Genomic DNA, 24,484 nt, shown 5'->3' with positions numbered 1-24,484 from the left:
TTTACAGGTCGCTTTCACTAAAATCACAACCTTAAAAATAAAGGGTCATAGAGGAACCACAGTTGGTTCCCTTTTTGAAAACCTTTATTAAATGGATCTCATTTCTGGATCTCAAAAGAAATGGGACAGTGGAAAGACCCTCCCCAGCCCACATGCCCATGTGGAGCTCACATGGCTAGAACATAGGCTAGGTGGGTTACAGGTGGGCATGGGCTCTGAGTACATTACAGCATTTTTACTGGGGCTTCCCAAAAGGGCCCCATCATTACAGCCCACCTTTAATCTCACATGGGTCCTATCTAGGGCCCCGTATGCAATGCACAACCCAGACGGGGCCCATGTTTAACCCCTCCTGGTCCCATCACTGACCCAGGTGGGCATCCATATGTGGGGCCAACGTGGAACCTGAACATGCCAAGGCTGTTGTGGTGGTGTTGCTGTCCTTGCCCGCTAACTCGACCTCCCTATTCCTTGCTGGCTAGCATGCTAACACTACTGCCGAGTTAGCATGTTTAGCCAGCATAGACATGGAAGCAAGTGTGTGACTTTGGGAAGCTGTTTGTTTGTTTATCTGCCTGAAAACGAGAGTCAGCGACATCACCCAGCGTTTAGACTGAAACAGTAGAGTTATAGTGTATATATTATATATAGCTATACGAGTTATACAGTGAAGCAGGTGTCTGGCTGGCTAGCTAACTTTAGCTAATCTACACTGAGCCACTCTTCTGCCTAACAGGATGTGAGACAGCTGTCACATTCAAATGCCTAGCTACGGTTAACTCTACCATTCTGTGATCAATTGTGGACAGCACAGATTGCTACTGGCTGTGATAGCGTCCATATATGGAAACTAATCTGCAAAAATCGACGTACATACATAAACCCACATATTCAGCCCTCAGCAGTTTCGCCCCACCCATTGCCAAAGGGCTGCCACGGACTGCTTTTTGCACAAGGCACAATACAGAGTAGCCAATCGGAACAGAGGCTATTTACACGATACAGACAAAAGTATTGGGACACCTGCTCATTAATGGTTTCTTCTGAAGTTAAGGGTATTATCCTGCTTTTGTTGGTATAACTGTCTCTAGTGTCCAGGGAAGAAGAAGGCTTTCTGGTAGATTTTGGAGGTGCGTTGGCATGAGAATTTGATTGCATTCAGCATGGATGTTCAGAACCGCTGCTTTGGATTCCGATAATTTAAAAAAAATATGCCGTCAGTCTGGCAGATCATAGCTGTTTTTCCCAAAAACTGCACAAAGCCATATTCCACAGATCCAATGTGACAACATTTTGGCTTAAAGCCAAATGGGCGAGATGAGCCCAGTAATGTGAAAGAGACGGTATGTCGACTTCGCTTAAAACTTTGTCCCAGTCTAGTTCGGCCAATTAACCCACCTGTAGCACCAGCAATGCTCCCGACACTAGGAGGGTAAGGGCTTAACACACGTCCCCTTCGATACATGTAAAGCCAGCCACTTTTCAAACTGCCACTGATGCGCCATCGCCAGGCAGTCATCAGACACCTGTGCCGACCAACATCGCTTAAGACTGATGGGGGGAGAGGGGGCCATCTACTGACCTGGAGAGAACATGGACAATTGTGCTCCACCTGAGACCGGCTACTGATGGCAAAGCGGCATGACTTGGGACTTGAACTCATGACCCCTGGCCTATAGTGGCAGCACGTGAAAAAAAGTGTATTTGCATTATTGTATATGTCATTAATTGCAATTATATCTGGAGTAATATAACATACAGAAAATAATTATGGTGACAGGCCTCAATCTCTATTACAAACATGGATCTTCATGGAACCAAAAGTGGTTCTTCTATGGCATTTACTCAAAGAAGCAGCTTCATTTTTAAGACAATGCATTAGAAGAACTCCACGGAGGAGCCGCATTCATCTCTGCAGCCTTGTCTTAGCAAAAGTCCTCTTTTCCTTTGAATTCCTTCACCCACCCAGACTGCCGGGACTCCACTCCAATCTCTACTTCTCATCAGTCCGTCTGAAGTGTTTTCGCCCCCATTATTACCACTCCAATGGGCTCTCCTAAGGGAAGATAAATGGCAAGTGCAAGCAAGGTTGTCTTTGAACTCAAGAAGAGCCATTATGAGCTGTTGGGCTTGTATGCAAATACCTGTGTGTATATGTGTGTGTATATGTGTGTGTGTGTGTGTGTGTGTGTGATAGTCTAGGCTGCACAGTTCGTCTGGAAAAATGTAATGTGTTAGATTAATTGAGCGTGGCAGACTTCTGACATGTGTTTACATAATAGGCCCTACAGGCATTTTAGCACACCTTTTAGTTTGAGTGTGCACGCTGACAGATGGCAGACTTTTCTTGCAGTGTCGTGGCAAGCCCGTAATGTTTAACAGGGCTGACCCCCGGGTCTGGCCCCACAGGCTCCTTGAGCACTAGCCCATTTGATGTTGACCCAGAGAGAACGCTCTCACACATTCGAGAGAAAAAAAAGCAAAAACAGCCCAGACGGAGTGAGAAGAGGTCTGGAGAGGTCAGGAACAGGAAAGGTCTGAACTTTTGGAAAGTAACACATTTGGATTATTTCATTTAAACATGTGCATTAATCATTTCCACACATAAAGTGGTCAGATGTTTATCTTTTTATTGGATAAAAATACAGAAAACAATTCAAATGAAAATAATCAGGCTTCAAGCTCTGGCCTAGGCCTGAGGGCCTTCTCTGAAGACCTAAGCTTTACCAAACATTAAAGGAAAATTCCACAAATTCTTCAAATTGTCTGCATAATCCAATGGTTACATTGTAAACAAAGTCATTTGCTGTGAATTTGATCAAAGTTGGGGTTGATTGTACAGAAACTACCAACTTTATACTTTACAATGGTGGTAAATGGATCCAGGTGTCTCCATGACTACAACACAAGTATAGCCATTTTACTTACCCACCAGTAAACGCGAACACATGCCTTCTCAGTATTAATATACTGCTGATGATGGTAAGATAGTAGCAAATCTGGAAAAAAATTGTATATTCTTCTTTGGGACTACTTTACTACACTTTACCCTGCAGGTATCCCTCCACCTAGATCCTATATGTTCTGAAAACTACGGCAAAACAGTGTTTCGAACTTTGTTGAGAACCGTGCTCTATTTACTTTTATAGCCAGATCACTAGATAGAGCATAGGAAACATAGCATAGGGACTTCCACAAGGTAGTGGACACAGATTTCGGACTCCTCGTTATGAATTTGAGCTCACTGCTGTGTCACGTAAACAGCCTGGCGAACGTTTGTCTTCTTTAGAGAAGCTGTGCGGGAATCGGCAATCCAGACAACGCAAAGGATTGTGGGTATTCCATGTGTGTTTAGCGTACATCATCTATTATCTACTATCTAGAGCACAAAACATTCTGCACTAAGTTTACAGACACCTCTACGAAATGGCAGAACCTCAAAGTAGTGCACTATACAGTGAACAGGGCCCGGCTTCAGACACGGCTTCAGACATCAGGTAGTCTAGATGTACCCATAATCCCGTAACATCTGTCTTTAAGGGAGCTTTTAGCCCGTACTTGATGGCAATGGTCAAAAGCTGATCCGCACCAAGAGCCCTTCCAGCTTCAAGTACGGCTCGGCTCGACCCGCCATCCTTTAAGATCCACGGAAGACGAGCGTCCAGACTTTTTGCTGTCCTGCACCGAAGTGGTGGAACGAACTTCCCCTGGGTGTCCGAACGGCTGAGTCCAACACTCACTGTCTTCAAACCCAGACTGAAGACCCTCCTCTTCTAAGAGTACTCAGGTTAAGAGAAGAGTATTATGGTCTCCATATTGACTTGTGTTTAGTAGAGTCTAAGATGAGAGGATCTTTGAATTATTAGTCTATTTAAACTAGCTGAGGTTTTTCTTGGGTAAATAGTGAAGCACTTTTGTAAGTCACTCTGGAGAAGAGCGTCTGCTAAATGCCCTAAATGTAAATGTTTCAGAGGCGATAAGGGCAATTAAAGGCTTTAAGGGCAATTTGGCCGAACTGATATACTGCATACTGTACCCCTCTACTATTTTGTATGTTTTAAGCCAAAATCTTCTCAAACGATTGAGGAACACTATATCAAGCGCGAGGCAGCACATTCAGAGCTATTTTGCGTGAAGAACCTTCTGCCATGTAGCTTTGAACTTTTCAGACGTCTGGCTCCATTCACCACCACTGTGAACTGTGAAATCAGGCTCTGCAGGTTTCCCTTCCTGACTTTATTCACATCCTAACACAGAAATTCTTAAGATTGGTGGAATTCTCCACTCCGGTCCTCCTCTAAATGCATTCAGTTTATAAAAAGTGGATAATGTGCAGTTCTAGCCATGTCATTGAGCTTCTCACTCATGGTTCCTCCAATCAGAAGGGATCATGTTATCCACATTGAGGTTTCCAGTTGCACACTGGTTGTGTTCTGAGTTTTTAGTGCCAATTAGCATGTCCGGTTGGTAAATCAGCAGTGCAGCTAAAACTGTTGTATTTCCAGAATAGCAGCTGTCAATGGACGTCAATGTGGGAGGGTGTTTGATGTTTTGAGCATTTCTATTGGTCCGTTCATCATGACGTAGTGACACATTGCAGTGTAAAGATTATCTATTCTAATTATGTAGGAAAAATGAGAGAAATGCAGATACAGGGTTCAGACATGGTTCCATTGTAAAGAACCATTTATAGACTCTTCATTTTTTATAGACTCTTCAGTTGACGTAAAAGATCTTACAGGGTTCCTTATGGAACCAAAACTGGTTCTTCTATGGCATCACTCAAAGAGCACCTTGTAGCACCTTTATTTTTAAGAGTGGAGGCTCAGGATGACAAGGACACACAGTGTCATTAATGTGAAGCACCAGGAGCTATTTGGGTATTAAAAGCGCCACCTTGTGGGGAATCTTCCACCTGCTGAATGTGTTACAAGCTGGTGCTTTACTGGAAAAGATAGAAATGTTCTCCATGTTGATGTGATACGTCCCCCTATTACTCCAGCCCAATCCTTGGTTCCCCGGCATGCCTGATTTTGCCATTTGCTGTAATCTGGCAGCCCTATTGCCTTAGTTCAGGTTGTGACTCCAAACTTACATGTGCACTCGCAAACACATGCAGGAACCCAAACACTCCCATTGGTTCCTCTCTTAGCGGGGTAATGAGTCTCCCATGTTTGTGTATGTGACAAAGCCTTGTTATAAGCATGTCTCTGGCAAGAATAATTGGCGAACACATGAATCTCCACATGCGAGGCATGCCTCATTGCACGCCCACAGTCCAGCATAAACACGCTCCTTCTGCTGGATTTCCCAAGACAGAGAAAAGAGAGAGCGAGTGCGAGAGACCGAGCGAGAGAGAGAGAGAGAGGTGGCAGGGGTGGGTATAAGAGTGAGCCAGAGCGATATAAGTAAAAACACATTAACGTGCTGAACCTGACATATGCTTTCCAGCAGAAACAGGAAAAAGGTGTTTTGGTGCCTCCAGCATAACGAGGGATCTAGCATTTCTGGCCTATAACACACATGATCCCTGAGAAACCTTTGGAGGGTCGTCTTCAGAAATACAGTCTTTGAAGAACCCATTATTGAAGACGAAAGCCTTTGCAAAGACCTAAAGTTCAGTTTATTCCAATGAGATAGATTCAGGATGTTCCTCACAACCTCTAGGAACCTATATTAACTTTGAAGAACAGAGATCTAAAGTTTATTCCAGTGAAAGAAATTCAAGACGTTCCTTGTAGTTGGATAAAAAAATATAGTATGTGAAAGAGAACCTCTAGGAACCTCAATTCATATGAGTTGAAGCTGTGTTCCAATTGTGTACCACACAAGATCCTTGAGGAACTAGTATCCTAAAGAGAACCTCTAGGAACCTTAATTTAGATGAGTTCTTTGGGGAACCAGATTTCATACTGAAGCACGTCTAAGAGCATTGAGATATGTCTGAGTTCTTGAGGGAGCTCTTGGAATAACCTAGGCTGCACAAGAGAACCTTTGGAGGTTCTTCTTCGGAAAAGGGAGCTTAGAAGAACCCATTATTGAAGATAAAAGCTTTTGCAGAGAGCTAAAGTTTATTCCAGTGAGATACATTTTCCTCAAGATGTTTCTCATAGCTGGATGCAAATATTGTATCCTAAAGAGAACCTCTAGGAACCTCAATTCATATGAGTTGGGGCTGCGTCCCATTTGTGTGCCACACAAGATCCTTTGAAGACCTTTTGGAGGTTCTTCTTAAGGTGCTTTAAGGAATCTTCAAGAAACGTTTCTTAAAAGAAGCCATTCTTAAGGACCACAGCCTTTACAAAGAGCTAAAGTTTATTCCACTGGGATACATTTAAGATGTTCCTCATAGCTGGATGCAAATATAGTATCCTAAAGAGAACCTCTAGGAACCTTAATTCAGATGAGTTCTTTGAGGAACCAGATTTCATACTGAAGCACTTCTAATATTATTGAGGTATGTCTGAGTTCTTGAGGGAGCTCTTGGAGTAACCTAGGCTGCACAAGATGTCTGAGGAACCTTTGGAGGTTCTTCTTCAGAAAAAAATGGGCTTAGAAGAACCCATTCTTAAAGATAAAAACGTTTGCAAAGACCTAAAGTTTATTCCAATGAAAAAAATTCAAGACGTTCCTCATAGTTGAAAACAAATAGTATGCCAAAGAGAACCTCTAGGAACCTCAATTCATATGAGTTGGGGCTGTAACCCAATTGTGTACCACACAAGACCCTTGAGGAACTAGTATCCTAAAGAAAACCTATAGAAACCTTAATTCAGATGAGTTCTTTGAGGAACCAGATTTCATACTGAAGCACTTCTAATATTATTGAGGTATGTCTGAGTTCTTGAGGGAGCTCTTGGAGTAACCTAGGCTGCACAAGTTGCCTGAAGAACCTTTGGAGGTTCTTCTTAAGGGTTCTGGCCCACTTGCCCTAGTACGTTTACAATCTACACCGGAATGTATGAGAAGTACTGTTTATGCTGCATGGTTTTGGATGGTCTAAGCTGGTCTTTGATGGTCAAGATGGTGGAAAAGCTGCTCATCCAGACACAAAAAACATACCCTATGCTAGGTTGACCAGCTCTTGAGCAGCAGGGTGTATGCTGCATTTGATTTTTTTGTCATGCTGGTCATGCTGGTTGGCCTGCATGGTCTTTCTGGTCAAGCTGGTCAACCGGGAGGAATGGCTCCCCTTTTGAGGCTTTGTTCCTCTCAAGGGGTCTTCCTCTTGATCTGAGGGGGTTTCTCTTGCCAATGTTGCCATTGGCTTGCTCAAAGGAGGCTTGGGCTTGGATCTCTTATTAATATTTAATTAATAGCTGCTTATTAATATGCCCTATATAAATAACTTTGAATTAAACTGAATGTAATAAAATTGGCTGATATTTCAAACTGATATTTGATGATGTATTAATCGTTCTCCGGAAAAGTCGAGTGCTTGGGTGATGCTGGGCTATCGAGCTAAAATATTATTTTACTGCTTCTGCAGCCCTACAAAAATACATGGTCTATATATCTGTAATGCTGATCCAGGTAGTCTCGATTTCTACAGTTTATGTATGGCACCTGTGTATATACATGAAAAATGAAAAATATCAGATATCATCAGACCACAATTCCCGAAATGGAGCATCTTTATTATTTATGACACAATATTATACTTTAGACTCCCTATGATACTCTGTACCACTGGTCATGCTGTCACCTGTGTCTCTTACTCTCTCACCTAGGCCTCTTCGACAAGTGCTTCTACGCCTCGAGTGACCGCGGCTGGATATTGGGCATAAAGCCAGTAAGTGAACATGGGAACCGTGACCCACGTTTTTTCTTCTCCCTCAAGACGGACCGAGCGCATAAGGTGACCTCCATTCACTCCAACGCCCGGTACCTGCCTGGTCACTGGGCCCATGTGGCGGTCACGTACGATGGCCTCTACATGAAACTGTTTGTGAATGGCGCTCAGACTGCTGTTAGCAGGGAACAGTCTGGAGATGTCTTCTGCGCGCTTACTAAGAAGTGTAAGGTAGGTTTATGGCCTCTTTCAGTTTTGTGCACAAATAAATAAATAAATATGATTTAAAAAAGCAGTGGTCTGGCAGTGGTGGCTCAGCGGTTAGAGCGCCGGGATATCGATAACAGGGTTGTGGGTTCGATTCCCGGGCTCGGCAAGCTGCCACTGTTGGGCCCTTGAGCAAGGCCCTTTACCCTCTCTGCTCCCCGGGCGCTGGAGTTGGCTGCCCGCCGCTCTGGGTGTGTGTGTGTACTCACTGCCCCTAACACATGTGTGTGTGTGAGTGTGTGTTCACTACCAGATGGGTTAAATGCGGAGGACACATTTCGCTGTACAGTCCACACTGTACAGTGACGAATACGTGCACCTTTACCTTTACCTTTATCAATGGCTGCCCAATGGTGCCGCATCTAGCACTAGGGGGAGCTACAAAGGGGTGGGTTAATTGGCAGTACCAAAAAAGTGGCAAAATTGGAAAAATTATACAAATAAATATAATTATAAATCTATATATTAATAAATATAAAAAATATTAAGGATTTGTTCGTGTCTTTTGTGGGGTCAGACCGCAATGTTTACAGACTGGACTTAACGTTAGCTTTGAAGTTGAATACATTTGAAACTGGAATAAAATCGAATCTAATCTAAATCCCAAGGTGCTGATGTTGGGTGGAAATGCCTTGAACAATAACTACCGCGGTTCAGTTGAGAGGGTGACTCTGTGGCGCCAAGCCCTGTCTCAGCGTCAGATCATAAGAGACATGCATGGCTACGAGGACTCGCAAGACCAAGCTGACCTGGTCATCCGGGAGAGTTTTGAGCATCCTGGGCGCAAGTGGCTTCCGGTGAAGGACGGCAGTTTTCCACAGCCGGACGAAGGCCCTCGCGCTGGGCTGGGCTCCCTAGACACGATCCTGGAACCCCCGGCCTGCGGTCAGACCGTATGCGATAATGTGGAGGTGGTCCACAACTACAACCACTTCTCGAGCTTCCGGCGGCCTAAGACGGTGCGCTACCGGGTGGTCAACGTTTTTGATGACGACCTTCGCAGACCCACGGTTACCGACCAGCAGATTCATCTGCAGCACCAGCACTTGAACGAGGCCTTCTCCATGTATAACATCACGTGGGAGCTGACGGTTCACAACGTCAGCAATTCTTCTCTGCGTTGCCGGCTGGTGCTGGCCAACTGCGACATCAGTAAGGTGGGCGACGAGGACTGCGACCCGGAGTGTAACCACACCCTGACGGGCTTTGATGCTGGTTACTGTAAGCCCAGGACCCACTGTCCGAACCACAAGCAGAAAAACGGAGTGTGTGATCCCGAGTGCAACTGGGATAACTACGAGTACGATAACAACGACTGCTGCAACCCCAACATTACCGATGTGACGAAGACCTGCATCAACCCAGCCTCGAATTTAAGGTAGGACCCAGTTGTCGATCCTGTGAAGCCTTTTCAGTGCGTTTTTCCAGTGATATTTAATAGCGCTCAATAATTCAACGGGAAATTCAGCTTAACTCCGGATCTGTATTGATGTTGGATGTGCTGAGGGATGCACTGGCATTCACCACTCCCTCTTTACCAAATGGCAGAGAACTAGGACATGATTGACGTCACTGTTCAGAAACGAACTTAACTCTGGGAATGCTACTTGTGGTTTTACATGCAATAGGGCTGTTTTAATCTTTCAGTTTTGCCCTGAGTACCTTTTAGACATGTTGTGACAAGGCTGATGGCGCCAGCTTGGCAGAGCGAAGGCCGTACACGAGAAACCATTGCTATCCATGGCATTCCAAATAGGACATAGTTGTACCCTTGCTTTTTTCCCGTAGAACAGCTTTTCTGGCTGTTTCAGAGCTCCATGAATCATCCTGCACTTCAGAGAGAGAGAGAGAGCGAGCCATATGCTTCTTTCAGGGGCAGAAAGCAAAGCTAAACATTTTTCTTCCCTCCTCCACTCTTCATGTCTCTACTCTCTTAAAAGAAAGAGCAAGGAGTAAAGGCCACTCTGGGTCGTCTCAAGCGAAGTCTTCATCTTCTTATTCCTCCAGGAAAATGGAAAACCTCTAGAAATCTTCACTTTGGAAGTCTGAGGTGTTTTCCTTTGCTGGGACATGGTCACGTGCGGCCGCAAGCTGTTATGCTAGCACTTGAGGGGTGTGTTGTATACTGGTAGTCCAGGCCAAGCAAGGAAATGATGCGTTGTTGGAGTTTAGTCCTGGTTTGCTTTGACATATTTTCAGTCGAACCGGATCGAAAAATCGCAAGTAGAGGATCCTGCTGGATCCTTAAACCTGTCTTATACTTGATTCGCCAGTATTAAACCACTGCGGCTGCGTCCCAAATCGCACACATTGTCTTTAGGCGAATGGTTTGGGACACAGCCTCACTAAATTACAGCATTAGACAGCAGAAGCTGAAGAATGGGAACGTGGGCTGGTCTGCACGGAGACTCACCCGTGATGAAGTGGGCCGATGCGGACGGCATGGCGTTGGTGGAGTGAGCGGGCAGGGTTGATACTGGACTTTGTGGGCAGGTCTGCAATAGAGACTCACCCGTGATGAAGTGGGCCAGGTTGATACTAGGATACTAAGCAGAGTTTGAGCACCTGCTCAGGCAGTCTCGGCCTGCTCGTTCGGTGGCCACCAGGTTCGGAAAGTCCGGCCGCACCAAGCAGGGTTCGATTCAATCCAATCGAGGCTGGCAAGTATAAACACACCCTTAAAGTTCCACAAATGTTCTGGCTCCTGCACCAGGAGCTACCTAAGATCAGCGAAGAGAAGGCGCAGTATCTTCACAACTTCTCAAAAGTCCTCCTCGCATGGATTGGCCGCCCTGTTTAGCTTTGGCTAGATCTGCAGGGATCCCTGTAGTGCAGCAGCTGTTGCTGATATTGGAAAATCCAGCCATGTTCAAAGCTACTGAGGTCCATATTGCTTAAAGCTTGAAGATTTATTGCATGGAAGCAGAAGTTGAGGTTGACTGTTTGTCGGGCATTACTTTCGGCTGCTTTGGAGGATAATAGGGATGTTGAGTAATATCCGAGAAACGGGGTACAAGTCAAGGTCACTATTTGCTGCTAGCTTTAGGGGTTTAGGGGTCCAGTGTCCTGAGACAGAAGGCAGTCAACAGGGTGGTATTTGTTTTATGTACATTCCGAAACAAAGACCATGAAATCCCAGTGCTGGAAACCAGTGGTTTCAGATGAACTTCCAGGCAGTGTGTGACTTTTTAGGATGCAATTGTAAAAATTACTGGAAAAAAGTTTGGCTGGAGATGCAAAGATGAACACAGTGAGTGAAAACACAGCGCTGTCCCCGTGTCCAAGTCAGTGGGAACCGTATTCCAGTAAATCCAGTAATATTCTTGCAATTCTTTGCCTCCCCCTAATTGAGTTTCTCAAGGGAACGGCGATGTTTTGGATTAGCCTCGTTCTGAAGCCCCGCCAGTCCATAGATTTGCCTCCAATCGCATTCCGAAAGTACTTCACATGACTCCGTGTGCGGGCTGCTAGGTGACATCAGACTCGGAGGGCGGTACAAAACAAAACAAAAAAAAAAATTACAAAAAAAAGCAGGTGGTTTTTCCTCAAATGTTCTCCCAATCCAATCATCTAGAGGCCATTCATCATCAGACATCTGATCCAGTTACAGAAATCAGCGGCTGGCAAAGCCCGGGCTTTAGATTGAAATATTACGGCTGACGGATGAAAGATGGCTTCTTAGAAAGATGGAGCGATGGAGCAAGGGAGCGCCGGAGCGCAGGAGGAGAGGGAGGAATAGGCGGAGGAAAAACATGGGCAGGGGATGAGCTCCCTGAGTGGCTGCTTGTTTTTGTTTGATTACCGTACATCCAGGGAGACTAACCGAAGGCAGCGCTGCTGCGAACCTTCGTCGACATTCCTCCTTAATTGTGGAATTCTGGACGAGCGCTTTGCGCTACATGCAGTGGGGGAAACAATGGACGGTCTGGGGTTTATTTTCGCAGACCTGGAGCCTGTTACCAGTTTGCTTGTTTAGGAATCTGGCTGGAAGGAGAGCCGAGGGTTCGGAGGCTCTCGTCCAGGACAGAGTCAACAGTGCACCATTGAAAAATACAAATGATGCCTGCCTTGTTTTTGCGAAAGCTGCATGTTTTGTTCCATTTTCTTCACATTTAACGAGCAATTATGTGTTATGAGTGGACGGATAGTTTGAGGCATGTTGCTGGAAAGAATATGGAAGCTCATGTTCCTGAGACAGCCTGTTTGGGATGTGCTAACACAGGGCATGACCTAACGCAGTGTAAAACGGGGTAATTATTTTATGGAGAATGTGCTCAGTCTCAGCTCTATTTTCTGTGTGAAACACCAGGTCGAAGTTCAGCTTTGGTGGGTTTTGGCGCGGACGTTTGCGTACGTGGCTAATTGGGCTAATGCTAGTGAGGATATGCTAATGCTAGCAGTGTGTAAGCACCACCCTTTCAGCACCTTTTATGAAAATGGTATAATATTTAGTGTCACATGGGCTAGGTGGGTTATATCCTCACTGGCATTAGTCCAATTAGCCACGTACGCAAACGTCCACGGCTAATTGGGCTAATGCTAGTGAGGATATGCTAATGCTAGCAGTGTGTAAGCACCACCCTTTCAGCACCTTTTATGAAAATGGTATAATATTTAGTGTCACATGGGCTAGGTGGGTTATATCCTCACTGGCATTAGTCCAATTAGCCACGTACGCAAAGTCCACGGCTAATTGGGCTAATGCTAGTGAGGATATGCTAATGCTAGCAGTGTGTAAGCACCACCCTTTCAGCACCTTTTATAAAAAAAAGTTATAATATTTAGTGCTTTTGTTATTTACGGTAGGTGCGTTAACTTTATACAGACTCAATTTTAACATAGCTTTTAAAGTAGCTAGTTAGCCGGCCAGCTAGCTGATTTGTTTATGATATTAAATAGCTTATTATTTTGGATTGCAAAGTAATACCATAAGCTTATGGCTTCATAAGCTTTAGATGTGGCTGTTTATTGATCTGTTTTTTGGCCTAGTTTGTTAGTTTGTTTCCTAGTTTGGCCTAGTAGCTAACACTGCAGTAAGCAGTCTGGCTAAATGTAACTGGGATGTTGGACTATCCAAGTAGAACATTTAGAGGGGACACCCTCACAAGACAAATTTCCTACTCGAAAAGTTAAAATCCAAGATCATAAATCAACTGAAATAAAAGCAGTAGTTTTATACTGTCTTGCTATGATGCTAATGTATTTAGCATTACAGTCTTGCATGTATATAATTATCTGGTATAACTAGGGTGACCATACGTGCCCTCTTCTATCTGGACATGTTTTCTTTTTGGGATGTGAAAAAAATATACATGTATAATAATTTCTAAATTGTTGGGATTTACACTGTTTGCTGTTGAAGTCCTGCCTTCCAGTCTCCACTATTGGTCTTTGTGTTTCTGCATCTACGTTAACCTTTTGGTCAAACTGTGCATAAACACAAATCAGTTTGACCTTCTGTGACACTTTTTTTATTGTATTAAACTATTTATTAATAAAGTTTTACATTAGCATTAAAGTAAAAAAAAAACCAAACAAACAAAAAAACATTATGTAACAGGGTGGTAATTTTTAAGTAAAAAGGGCCTCAATATGTGGAGGCCCTATTATTAATTTATTTTTAAATAATTCATAAATATTAATACATTATGATGAATATTTGTACCTTTATTTATCTTTTTTTTTTTTAATTAGTATAATTTATATAAATGTAAGTATTAAATAAGTAAGTATTTTCTTTAAATAAATACATTTGATAAATTTCACTAATTTTATAAATTATAAATAAAGGTATAAATAAAAGTATAAATATGTACACCTTTATTTATAAGTTATAAAATTAGTATAATGTATAAAAATGTAAGTGTTAAATAAGTAAGTATTTTCTTAAATAAATACATTTTATAAATTATACTAATTTCATAAATTATAAATAAAGGTATAAATAAAAGTATACATATGTACACCTTTATTTATAATTTATAAAATTAGTATATTATTAGTATTTTCTTTAAATAAATACATTTTAATTGAATAAAAAAATAAATAAACATACTTCTATTAGTTGAAAAAATATATAGTTTGGCTGTCTAGGCGGTTAATGCTATTTATTAGTTTAGTAAATACAAATGTACCAAAATATGGTCACCGTGGTTAAAGTTACGTTAACGTTTTTAGCGTTAATGGTGGGTGAGCTAGTGAGTTAGCTGACTTGCTAAGTACCGTCAGTTCATATCCCGCCTACCCTTCTCCACAGTCCGTGCATAGCACTGGGAGAAGGAAGCTTTGACTACTTACACGTGTGCATCGATTCCGCTCTGGCCGCTGGCCATCTTATTTATGGGTGGTAAGAAAAATGTCTGCTGTGGCTTTGTTCCAGGAGATTAGTCTTAGGTGAAGGGTGATAACACCCTTAGTGGTTGCCCTGTCATCATGTTCACAGCTCTCTCTGTGTCAGCGTGTCACATTAATGGATGAATGGGGTTTCCCAGGCTGTGAGCAGGGGTCTTCCGACACAGGGTACTTTACAGTCGGCTGAAGCCTAAGCCCCACAGCCTGTAAAGCTAACAGACATTAATGACTTTGCCTTAAAAGTGCTCTGGCGTAAAACGGCCTCTTTTTAAAGGCACAGGACCCTCGTAAAAGCACCTGTCTCTGGAGCACCACACACGGAGGCCCACACCACACACATACCCACCTGCCTTCAGTGTCCAGGTGTTTGGCCATTGGCTTGCTGCTGCTAGTGATAGGAGGTTGGAAATGAGGCATCAGGGCTAATGGTCTAAGCTGGTCTTTGATGGTACAGTAGTTCCATACAGGTGAACACAAACCCTGTACTGGTTAAACTGGTTGACCAGCTTAAGTCTAGACTAGCTTCATTATCAATGAGCTAGCTGGTCAACTTTACAAAGCTGGTCGCCAAGTAGGTCACACTGGTTGACTGCTTCACTAAAGCTGGTTGACCAGTTTGGTCAAGCTCGTTATACTAGGGGACCAGCGTGGTGGACCACCTTCGTCATGCTGGTCAATCACCTTCATTGTGCTGGTCATTAGCTTGGTCATGCTATAATCACCAGATTGGTCATGCTGGACTTGTTGATCAACAAGCTTGGTCATACCTTAGCTTGCCTGTCTTGGTCAGGCTGATGATACTGGTAGACCAGCTAAACCACTAAGGCACTAAATGAAAAACATCTACCCAAACATCCATATGGCTGCTCTTACCATTATGTGGAGAGGAAACCAACACCAGAACATCCTCGCCCAGAGTAATGGCTCGGCCCATGTGGGGTCTGTATGAGTAGCCCAGCTGGAAAGGTTTTGTCCTTGGGTTCCATGTTGGCCCCACACATATGGATGTCCACCAGGGTCAGTGATGGGACCAGGAAGGGTTAACCATGGGCCCCATCTGAGTTGTACACTGCACAAAGGGCCTAGATGAGTCCCATGTGAAAGTAAGTTGGGCTGTAATGATGAGGCCCATTTGGGAAGCCCAGCATTTGGGCCCCAGTAACAACACATACAACACGTACAAACCCACTCAGAGCTCATGCCCACGTGAAACCCACCTAGCCCATGTTCCACCCATGTGAGCCCCACTTGAGCATGTTGGTTGGGACTGAGTGTGGGACACCCCCCACCACTGGCACCAGATTTAAAGACCATTGGGGAACTCTGGTCATAGGACGCACATAGGACGTCCCAGCATGGGCTGGAGAGTTGATCTGGGGTGGAGGTATGCATTAATTTGCAGTGAGTCTGGTCTGCTTATTTGCTTCACCTCCAAAGATCTTAGATATCTTAGATAAGATGTGTGCTTGATCTCCAGAAGTCCAGGGGTCTTCTCCATTTTTGACAAATGTACTTTTCACTGTCAGTAAGCCCCCTTAGCCCATCCCTCCCACACCCACAGAAGCAGCACAGAACCATTTTCCAAGGAAATCATGACATTCCTGCTGTTATTACGGTGGGAGAATTTATATCATCTCTTGAAGACGGGCCAGAACCCCCTTTGGACATGCTTCTGTTTTACCTCAGTAGGCCCATTCAACCTGTCTGAACTTCGTTCTCTCTCCACCAGTGAAGGGTGATGTGAAGGATTGGACAGAACAGTACTTTAATATCAATCTTTAATATTATTTCTGAAGTGTTTATGACATGCCATGCATGGCTGTGATGAGTGGTGGAATAGATGGTTTAGCGATCATAATCTGAAAACAGGTGGTTATGGTGAGTTCGGAGAACAGGGAGAACGAATGAAAGGCTCCAGACGAACAGCTGCCCATGCTGTACATAGCTGTGTACTGTAGCTAAACCAATGCTTAGCTGTTTCTTCTTTAAAATGACGGTCTAGCCAGATGTGTAGTCTCTACATGTAGTCAGCAAAGATGTAAACAAGTGTTTTCGAGATTTCTAGCAACATTTTTGACTGGGTTTTGGTTTAAGCAAGCCCAGTCAACACCTGTTTCACAAGGTGATGCGATCAGCAAATGTCCAGTGTGATCCCAGCTGTGAGCTCACGTGAAAATTACTTGGGAGATTTTCAAGTAATCCCACTACCACCCTCAACAACTCCAAAGTTCTAGTACTAATAAGCCAGCCTAGCCTACATAGGCAGCCTAGCCTTGGTAAGTCCAGGCCTAGACCCCTCTTCCGACTCATTCCTATACCAAACATGTCCGAGCTGACTAAATGGTGGGCAGCGGTTAGAGCGCCGGGATATCGATAACAGGGTTGTGGGTTCAATTCCCGGGCTTGGCAAGCTGCCACTGTTGGGCCCTTGAGCAAGGCCCTTTACCCTCTCTCCTCCCCGGGCGCTGGAGTTGGCTGCCCACCGCTCTGGGTGTGTGTGTGTACTCACTGCCCCTAACACATGTGAGTGTGTGTGTGAGTGTGTGTTCACTACCAGATGGGTTAAATGCGGAGGACACATTTCGCTGTACAGTGACAAATACGTGCACCTTTACTTTAATACCTTTGACGGCAAGAAATTTTGCCAGGGAAACTTCGAGAACTTTCAGCACCAGCATAAAGCTATCGGGTAGCTAGCGTTAGCAAGCCCAGTCAACACCTGTTTCGCAAGGTGATGCGATCAGCAAATGTCCAGTGTGATCCCAGCTGTGAGCTCACGTGAAAATTACTTGGGAGATTTTCAAGTAATCCCACTACCACCCTCAACAACCCCAAAGTTCTAGTACTAATAAGCCAGCCTAGCCTACATAGGCAGCCTAGCCTTGGTAAGTACAGGCCTAGACCCCTCTTCCGACTCATTCCTATACCAAACATGTCCGAGCTGACTAAATACATTCATGTTAGGGAGGGAAATGGTGTAAATTCGATTTTTAGCGGGACCGCGGCTTTAAGATCATAGCAAATGATTTGCTAAGCTGCTGTCACACTCCCTCAATGTATGAGCACATACCTTGAAGCTGAATACCTCACATGGCCTTGGCACGAGAAGATGGATCGTAAATAAACGTAGCCCGGTCTTTGAAACGCGCTGGAAGGTACCAGGTCGTGCCTTCTTTGGGTGCTTTTAGAGATCAGCTCTCGTGTGTTGAAATCGCGAGTTAACAAATGTAGCAGGAGGCGCTAGTGCAATCAAACATGCCTGCTGCTAGTGTTCGCCCGCTCTTCCACAGCTGCGGTGTGTCATCCCCGTGTGTGGTCTCCATTTAGACTAGCTGTCTGGGAGCACTTGTTACTGTCAGCTTTTGCAAACATGTCGTCTGTTTTGATCGCTCGCGGTAAGCCGCCGGTCCTATTCGCCCCCATGTGCGGCTGATCTTTTCCCCCCCCCCTTTTTTCCCTCGTCGTCTTTTTTAACGCGACACAGTTTGATATGCTGCCAGTTGTTCGATTGCCGGAGCTCTGCCAGGGACTTCGACCATGCCGTTCTTGTTTGTCAGCATGTCACTCACAAGAAGGTTTTCATCTCTGTGACATGCCACCCCCCCCCGACATGACCACCTCAAAGGCAGCAGCAGGTTTTGGTTTAAATGAACATGTTTAGGCTCAAAGCAAATGTTTGGCTGTAATGTATGAGATCACGGAGAGGGATCCCGACCCAGGGGTGCGCTCTGTATAAGCACTGCTCACCTCCTGAGTGGGATTAATGGGTGAGATGCACTTGTAGGCTCCTCTTTCGTGGTGTTGGGAAGCCGAATCGATGGAGTGGTGCCTCCACAGTTTGTCCAGGGTAGGAGAATGTAGAGTTAGGGGTTTAGCCCAAGGGCTCTTATTGGTGTAGGGTGGAGTGGTTGCCTGCTGTGGGATCCGAACCCTTGTCTGCCATGGGGAGGGCAAAGTTGTCACCCACTATGCTACACCAATCGCATTGCTACCGCTTTTTGCCTGAGGCCTCCCTTGACTGTGATTGGTTAAATTGAGCGTATTATTAGTTCTGAGACCTCCCCCCTGATGGTAATTTGTCCTACCTTACAATCTTGTTACACAGGTGGGAGAATGTAGAGTTAGGGGTCTAGCCCAAGGGCTCTTATTGTGGTTACCTGCTGTGGGATTCCAACTCTCATCTGCCACAGAAAGGTTGTTACACACAATGCAACACCAACTGTGCTGCTTCCACATTGTTCCTGAGGCCTCCCCTGATTGTGATTGGTCCTAAATACCACCTTGTTTTTTTTCCGAGACCTCCTCCTGACTGTGATTGGTCAAGTTTACCAAACTGCTTATTCTGAGACCTCACTGTGATTGGTCCTAGTCGCCCCCTTGTTTGCTCTAAGACCTCCTCCTGACTGTAATTGGTCCTAATCGCTCCCATGTTTGCTCTATGACCTCCCCCTGATTGTGATTGGTCTTAATCTCCACCTTATTTGTTTCCGAGGCCTCCATCTGACTGTGATTGGTCTTAATCACTGTCTTGTTTCCGCTGAGACCTCCCTCTGACTGTGATTGGTCCTAAATACTATCTTGTTTTTTTCTGAGACCTCCTCCTGACTGTGATTGGTCAAATTTACCAAATTACTTATTCTGAGACCTCCCCCTGCCTGTGATTAGTCCTAATCGCCCCCTTGTTTGTTTTGAGACCTCCTCCTGACTGTGATTGGTCCTAATCGCCGCCTTGTTTGCTCTTAGACCTCCCTCTGACTGTGATTGGTCCTAAATACCACCTTGTTTTTTTTTTCTGAGACCTCCTCCTGACTGTGATTGGTTCTAATCGCCACCTTGTTTTTTTCTGAGACCTCCTCTAGACTGTGATTGGTCCTAATCACCACCTTGTTTGTTTTGAGCCCTCTCCCTGACTGTGATTGGTCCTAATCACCAACTTGTTTGTTTTGAGCCCTCCTCAGACTGTGATTGGTTCTAATCACCACCTTGTTTGTTTTGAGCCCTCCTCAGACTGTGATTGGTTCTAATCACCGCCTTGTTTGTTTTGAGCCCTCCTCTAGACTGTAATTGGTCCTAATTACCACCTTGTTTGTTTTGGGACCTCCCCCTGACTTTGACTGGTCGCCATGTGACATGGTTGCCATTGTTGTTTGAAACGCAACAACAGCCTTAATTGACATTTAATTAATACTGCTTTAAAGAAAATGGAGAAATGATCTATATAGGGAACTAGCTGTGGAAAAAATATATATAAAACTTTTGGAAAATGTAATGCATTGTCCTTTAAAATACAAAAAAAGTTATAATATGTACTTGTCTTTGTCCCTGGCACTGGTGCTGTAATAGAATCTGTTTTGTTGTGTGAGTGGGTTTTGTAGGCACTTGTAAAGCTCTGGTTTGGCTCTGCTGTCCACGCTGATCTTTTGATCTGCAGACTCATGAAAACGCAATTTTGGAGAGTCTTTGAATAGAAAGCTTGTCCAAACACGGTTTGATTCCACAGCAAACGTTTCAGTGAGTGGTTGTGTTTTGTGTGGTCTGGAAGTTGATATTGTGCTCAGGTACTGGATTCGGCAAAGAGAGGGATACTGCACATCTTTCAAATATGTCAAATATGAAGATAAAATGGTCCAGCGATTGTTATGCAGATCATTGGATATGGTTTGTCAGATCTTTCTACTGCGTGCTTGGGGTGAAGAAGCTGCGGGAGGACACAGTACACATTCTCACATGCCTTCGTGTCTCGGGTCTTCTGAAGTCACAACTGGAATATGTGACAAAAGCTGAATCTTTGGTCATGCTAACTTAGCCTAACAGTTTACACTTGGATTTGAACCTGCAACAGTTTCGATATCAGGAACTTGTGATACTTGGACCTCAGATGGACCTCAAATAACAGCCTGGCCTGCTCAAGAGGGCCAAGCTGGTTCCTCTGGTTGACCAGCTTAGCACTTAGACCAACATAAGGCATGTTTTTGTTTGAGTTTGATGGTTTGACTGGTCTATAAACATGATCAGTCTGGCCAAGCTGGTCAACCAGCATGACCAGCAGAGACCAGGCATGACCAAAATCAAATGCCACATACACTATGCTGGTCAAAAGCTGGTTAACCACCTAGCTTACCAGTATAGGGTTTATGTTTTCGCCTTTTCTGTCAACCACCTTGACCATCAGAGACCAGTTTAGACCATCTGAAACCAGCTACCACCAGAGGGCCTTTCTGGCATAGGGTATATGTGGTGTCAGAAGTCTACTTTTTGAGTTACAAAGCTAATGTAGCTAACACGTAATGGCAGCTTCTAGCGGCAAGGCTAGCATTGTGCATTCTCTGAGGCATGGTGGGTGTGGTGATTTAGGTAGTGCTGAGTTAAGCTAACAAGAAGCTTACAAGCAAGATTAGCCTCTGGGCACCAAGTTAGCACCACTGGAACCTTTGTTAAATGGTTTATTGTAGACTTAAAGACCTGGAACTAGGGGTTGACCTTGACTTAAGGCCTAATCATAATAGTATAATAGTGATAAATCTAGAAACATTAGGTTTATTTGGGGTCTATTTTGCAGTACAGCACCCTGCATTGACCCTTCCACCATGAATGTGTTTCAAAAAGTATGTTTTCAAGCCAAAAGCCAGTTTGGTAACACAGTGTTTCAGGCTTCTAGCGGCAAGGCTAGCATTGTGCATTCTCTGAGGCATGGTGGGTGTGGTGATTTAGGCAATGCTAACTAACTGGCTAGAAGCTACTCTTGCTTACTAGCTAATTTAGCCTTGTAGCTTCAGTGTAAATCTAAAGAAGCAAACTGTAGACATCATCAGACATGTCTTGGTGTCTTGGCTGATTGACATAGGGGTTGACCTTAACTTAAGGCCTAATCATAATAGTATAATTGTGATAAATCTAGAAAAATAAGGTTTATTTGGGGTCTGTTTTGCTGTATGCCACCCTGCATTGACCCTTCCACCATGAATGTGTTTCAAAAAGTATGTTTTCCAGCCAAAAGCCAGTTTGGCAACAGTGTTTCAGGCTTTGTGTATTACAGTGACACTGGATGTCTGGTTCGATGTCATCGGCCACCATTGCTAAGAATTCTGGAGCGTGTCTGAATGCCTTTGTTTACCTCTTTAACATTTCATTATGCGAAAAATGTGGAAAATTGAGTGGAATTTCCCTTTGAACATTGTTTTGCTTTATTACACCTGGCTGTTCTGCCTTGCACCAGCTCATGTGTAGCCTCCTTCCTCTTGCTCTGGCCTCCGTCACTAATGTGAACCAAACACCCCATGTGTGCGTGTTTGTCTGGGTCTGGGTCTGTGTCTGTGCCCACAGGGCTTACTTGGACGTGAAGGAACTGAAGGAGATCCTCCACCTGGATGGCTCCACACATCTTAACATCTTCTTCGCCAACTCCTCTGACGAGGACCTGGCTGGAGTAGCCACCTGGCCATGGGACAAGGAGGCCTTGACGCATCTAGGTACTAACGCAATATGGTTGATGTAGCCAGGTCAAGACAAATGAGCTTCGGCTTTTATGTCACATTGGCTTGATTGCTTTTTAAGTGTGGGTCTGGCTGTGTTTTTTTTTTAATTATTATTACTAACGGACCCCCCCTCCACCCACCGGTGTGTCCAGTGTTGAGTTTTCACTGTGATGGCGGCACAGCTGAATGGATTCATCAACCGGTCCTGGAAGCTCTGAGTAAATGAGTCGTAGGTGCCAGCACTTCGTCTCAGCTTTGCACAGCAAGGAGCTTCCAAAAGGAATGGATTAGCAAGCTCTGCCTTAATTGATTCCAGCTCTCGTCCCTTCTTCCTTCCAGGGGGCATAGTCTTGAATCCATCTTTCTACGGCACGTTTGGCCACACGCACACCATGATCCACGAGATCGGACACAGTCTGGGCCTGTACCATGTCTTCAGGGGCATCTCGGAGATCGAGTCCTGCAACGACGCGTGTCTGGAGACCGAGCCGTCGCTGGAAACCGGGGATCTGTGTGCCGACACGAACCCCACGCCCAAATACAAGCACTGCAGGGACCCCGAGCCCGGCAACGAGACGTGCGGATGCCGCAAGTTCGTTTACACGCCTTTTAATAACTACATGAGTTACGCAGGTAAGCTTCCATGAGCAAACTGCATGTAGATGATTAGACCTCCACCAGTTAGCATGAGTCACTCTGACCAGTCATCTGACCCATCACTACATGCCTGCTCACTTCTTATGGGGTGCTGCAGTAGTTAGTAACCTAAGGAAACCTTCTGAAGATGATGTATCTTGAAGGTGGGTGCAGCTTCTAAGAAGCTACAAGCACTTTTAGGGATGGAACCATATAGCTGAGGTTACTGCTAGTAGGCTAAACACACATCACATCGCAAATTCTTTCAAACTGAGGAGGCTTGCGAGGCTTGCCCTGATGCTCTACTGGTTATTGCATACCCTACCAATGTCAGAAACCACAAAATCGTGTCCATTAGAATTCACCTAAATGGGTCATACTGACCTAAAACCAGTATCTAATATGTTCGAATGCTAGTTTTTGGTCAGAATGCCCCATTTAAGTGATCTCTAATGGTCACGATTATGTATTTCTCACACTGTTATCTACAAAAACAAGCAAAAGGACAGAAATCGAACAATTTTTAAGAAAAACACAACAGCTAAGCATGTAACTGTGATCTTTGGTCAAATTCTCTTAAACATGCTCTACAGAAGCTCTCAGCAGTTGCCAAGCTGTCTATCCAAAGCTCTTCTAACTGTAGCCCTTTCTTTATGCCCTGTGCCCCCTTACAGACGACGACTGCACAGACTCATTCACCCTAAACCAGGTGGCCCGCATGCACTGCTACTTGGACCTGGTCTACCAAACCTGGCAACCCAACTATAAGCCGTCTATTGTGCCCATGCCGCCCCATCTGGTTGACCAGGGTCAGGACACTATCACCGTGGAATGGTTCCCTCCGCTCACGGCACACTTCTATGACAGGTGAACTGAAGTTGCAGAGAGAGAGCTTATTACTTGTAGCTACTAGATAGGCTCTTGTTTGTATGTATGTAGCACAACAAAAAATTGCATTTAAAGATGTAATAAATCTCAAATTATTAGAAAGATATTAGAAATGATCAACCTGAAAATTTGATAAAATACCAATAATGTAATGAGGTGGTATTACATTAATGGGCATAACCCTGTATTATAATATTAGGCAAGATATTATTCAGTTTTATATTTTTTTTAACCAACTTACCAACAGCCAATATTTCTGAAGTAAAAAAATCTTGAAAAAAAAAAAATATTGAAATATTATACTTACATCAGTCATCTCATAATGCGAAAAATTAGATATACTGGCAAAATTGTATGTATTTTTCACTTGCTGAAATATAATTTGATTATGACATGATGTGAATCTGGCAGTTGTTGTTTTTACATTTACAAGAATGGACCAATAGAAATGCTCTAAATGACCTGGATTAAAATCTTGTTACATTCCTCCATTGAAAGGTAGGAAGGTCTATAAATTCAGAAATGTTTTGTAATATATATATATATATATATATATATATATATATATATATATATATATATATGTGTGTATAATCTTGTTTTGGTGCATTAGGTGCATCATTATTACATTTTGTACCTTCTTAAACACATATTTTATTTTAAATATTAATATTTAAATTAATAATTTTAAATATTACAATATTATACGCTACACTTAAACTTCGTCTGCCTCCAACCACAGAGTGTGATTAGCCGAAGAGAAATTTGCACTATTTGTGCTCACCACCAGTTGCTAAATAACTGCATTATATTTTTATTTTATTTCAGCCAGAAGTGAAAATACCTTAAATGTAATCAGTATATTTAATATTTCACATTATGACATTGATGCATAGAAATATTATACAAATACTGAAGGATAGTTTTCTATTATTTAACTTATTTCAAGAGTCCTTATCATATATATATATATATATATATATATATATATATATATATATATATATATGTCATAGAATCTTACTCCCTTTTTTTAAACAAGTAATAAGTACATTTGTAAGACATTTAAAACATA

General features: G+C 43.8%; 1 protein-coding gene across 1 annotated transcript in view; it reads left to right on the top strand.

Moving 5' to 3' along the window:
• The window catches only part of pappaa (pregnancy-associated plasma protein A, pappalysin 1a), a 145,808-nt gene that overhangs the window by 8,610 nt on the left and 112,714 nt on the right, over positions 1-24,484 (top strand). Inside the window, exons 2-6 of the mRNA XM_072692737.1 lie at positions 7,731-8,023; positions 8,668-9,437; positions 21,734-21,879; positions 22,225-22,518; positions 23,196-23,388. Coding sequence (XP_072548838.1) covers positions 7,731-8,023; positions 8,668-9,437; positions 21,734-21,879; positions 22,225-22,518; positions 23,196-23,388 — 1,696 coding nt within the window. The remainder of the gene's footprint in view (positions 1-7,730; positions 8,024-8,667; positions 9,438-21,733; positions 21,880-22,224; positions 22,519-23,195; positions 23,389-24,484) is intronic.

This window comes from Salminus brasiliensis, chromosome 1 (assembly GCF_030463535.1).
Source record: "Salminus brasiliensis chromosome 1, fSalBra1.hap2, whole genome shotgun sequence".
In the NCBI taxonomy this organism is placed as follows: domain Eukaryota; kingdom Metazoa; phylum Chordata; class Actinopteri; order Characiformes; family Bryconidae; genus Salminus; species Salminus brasiliensis.
This window is presented reverse-complemented; position numbering and strand designations above follow the sequence as displayed.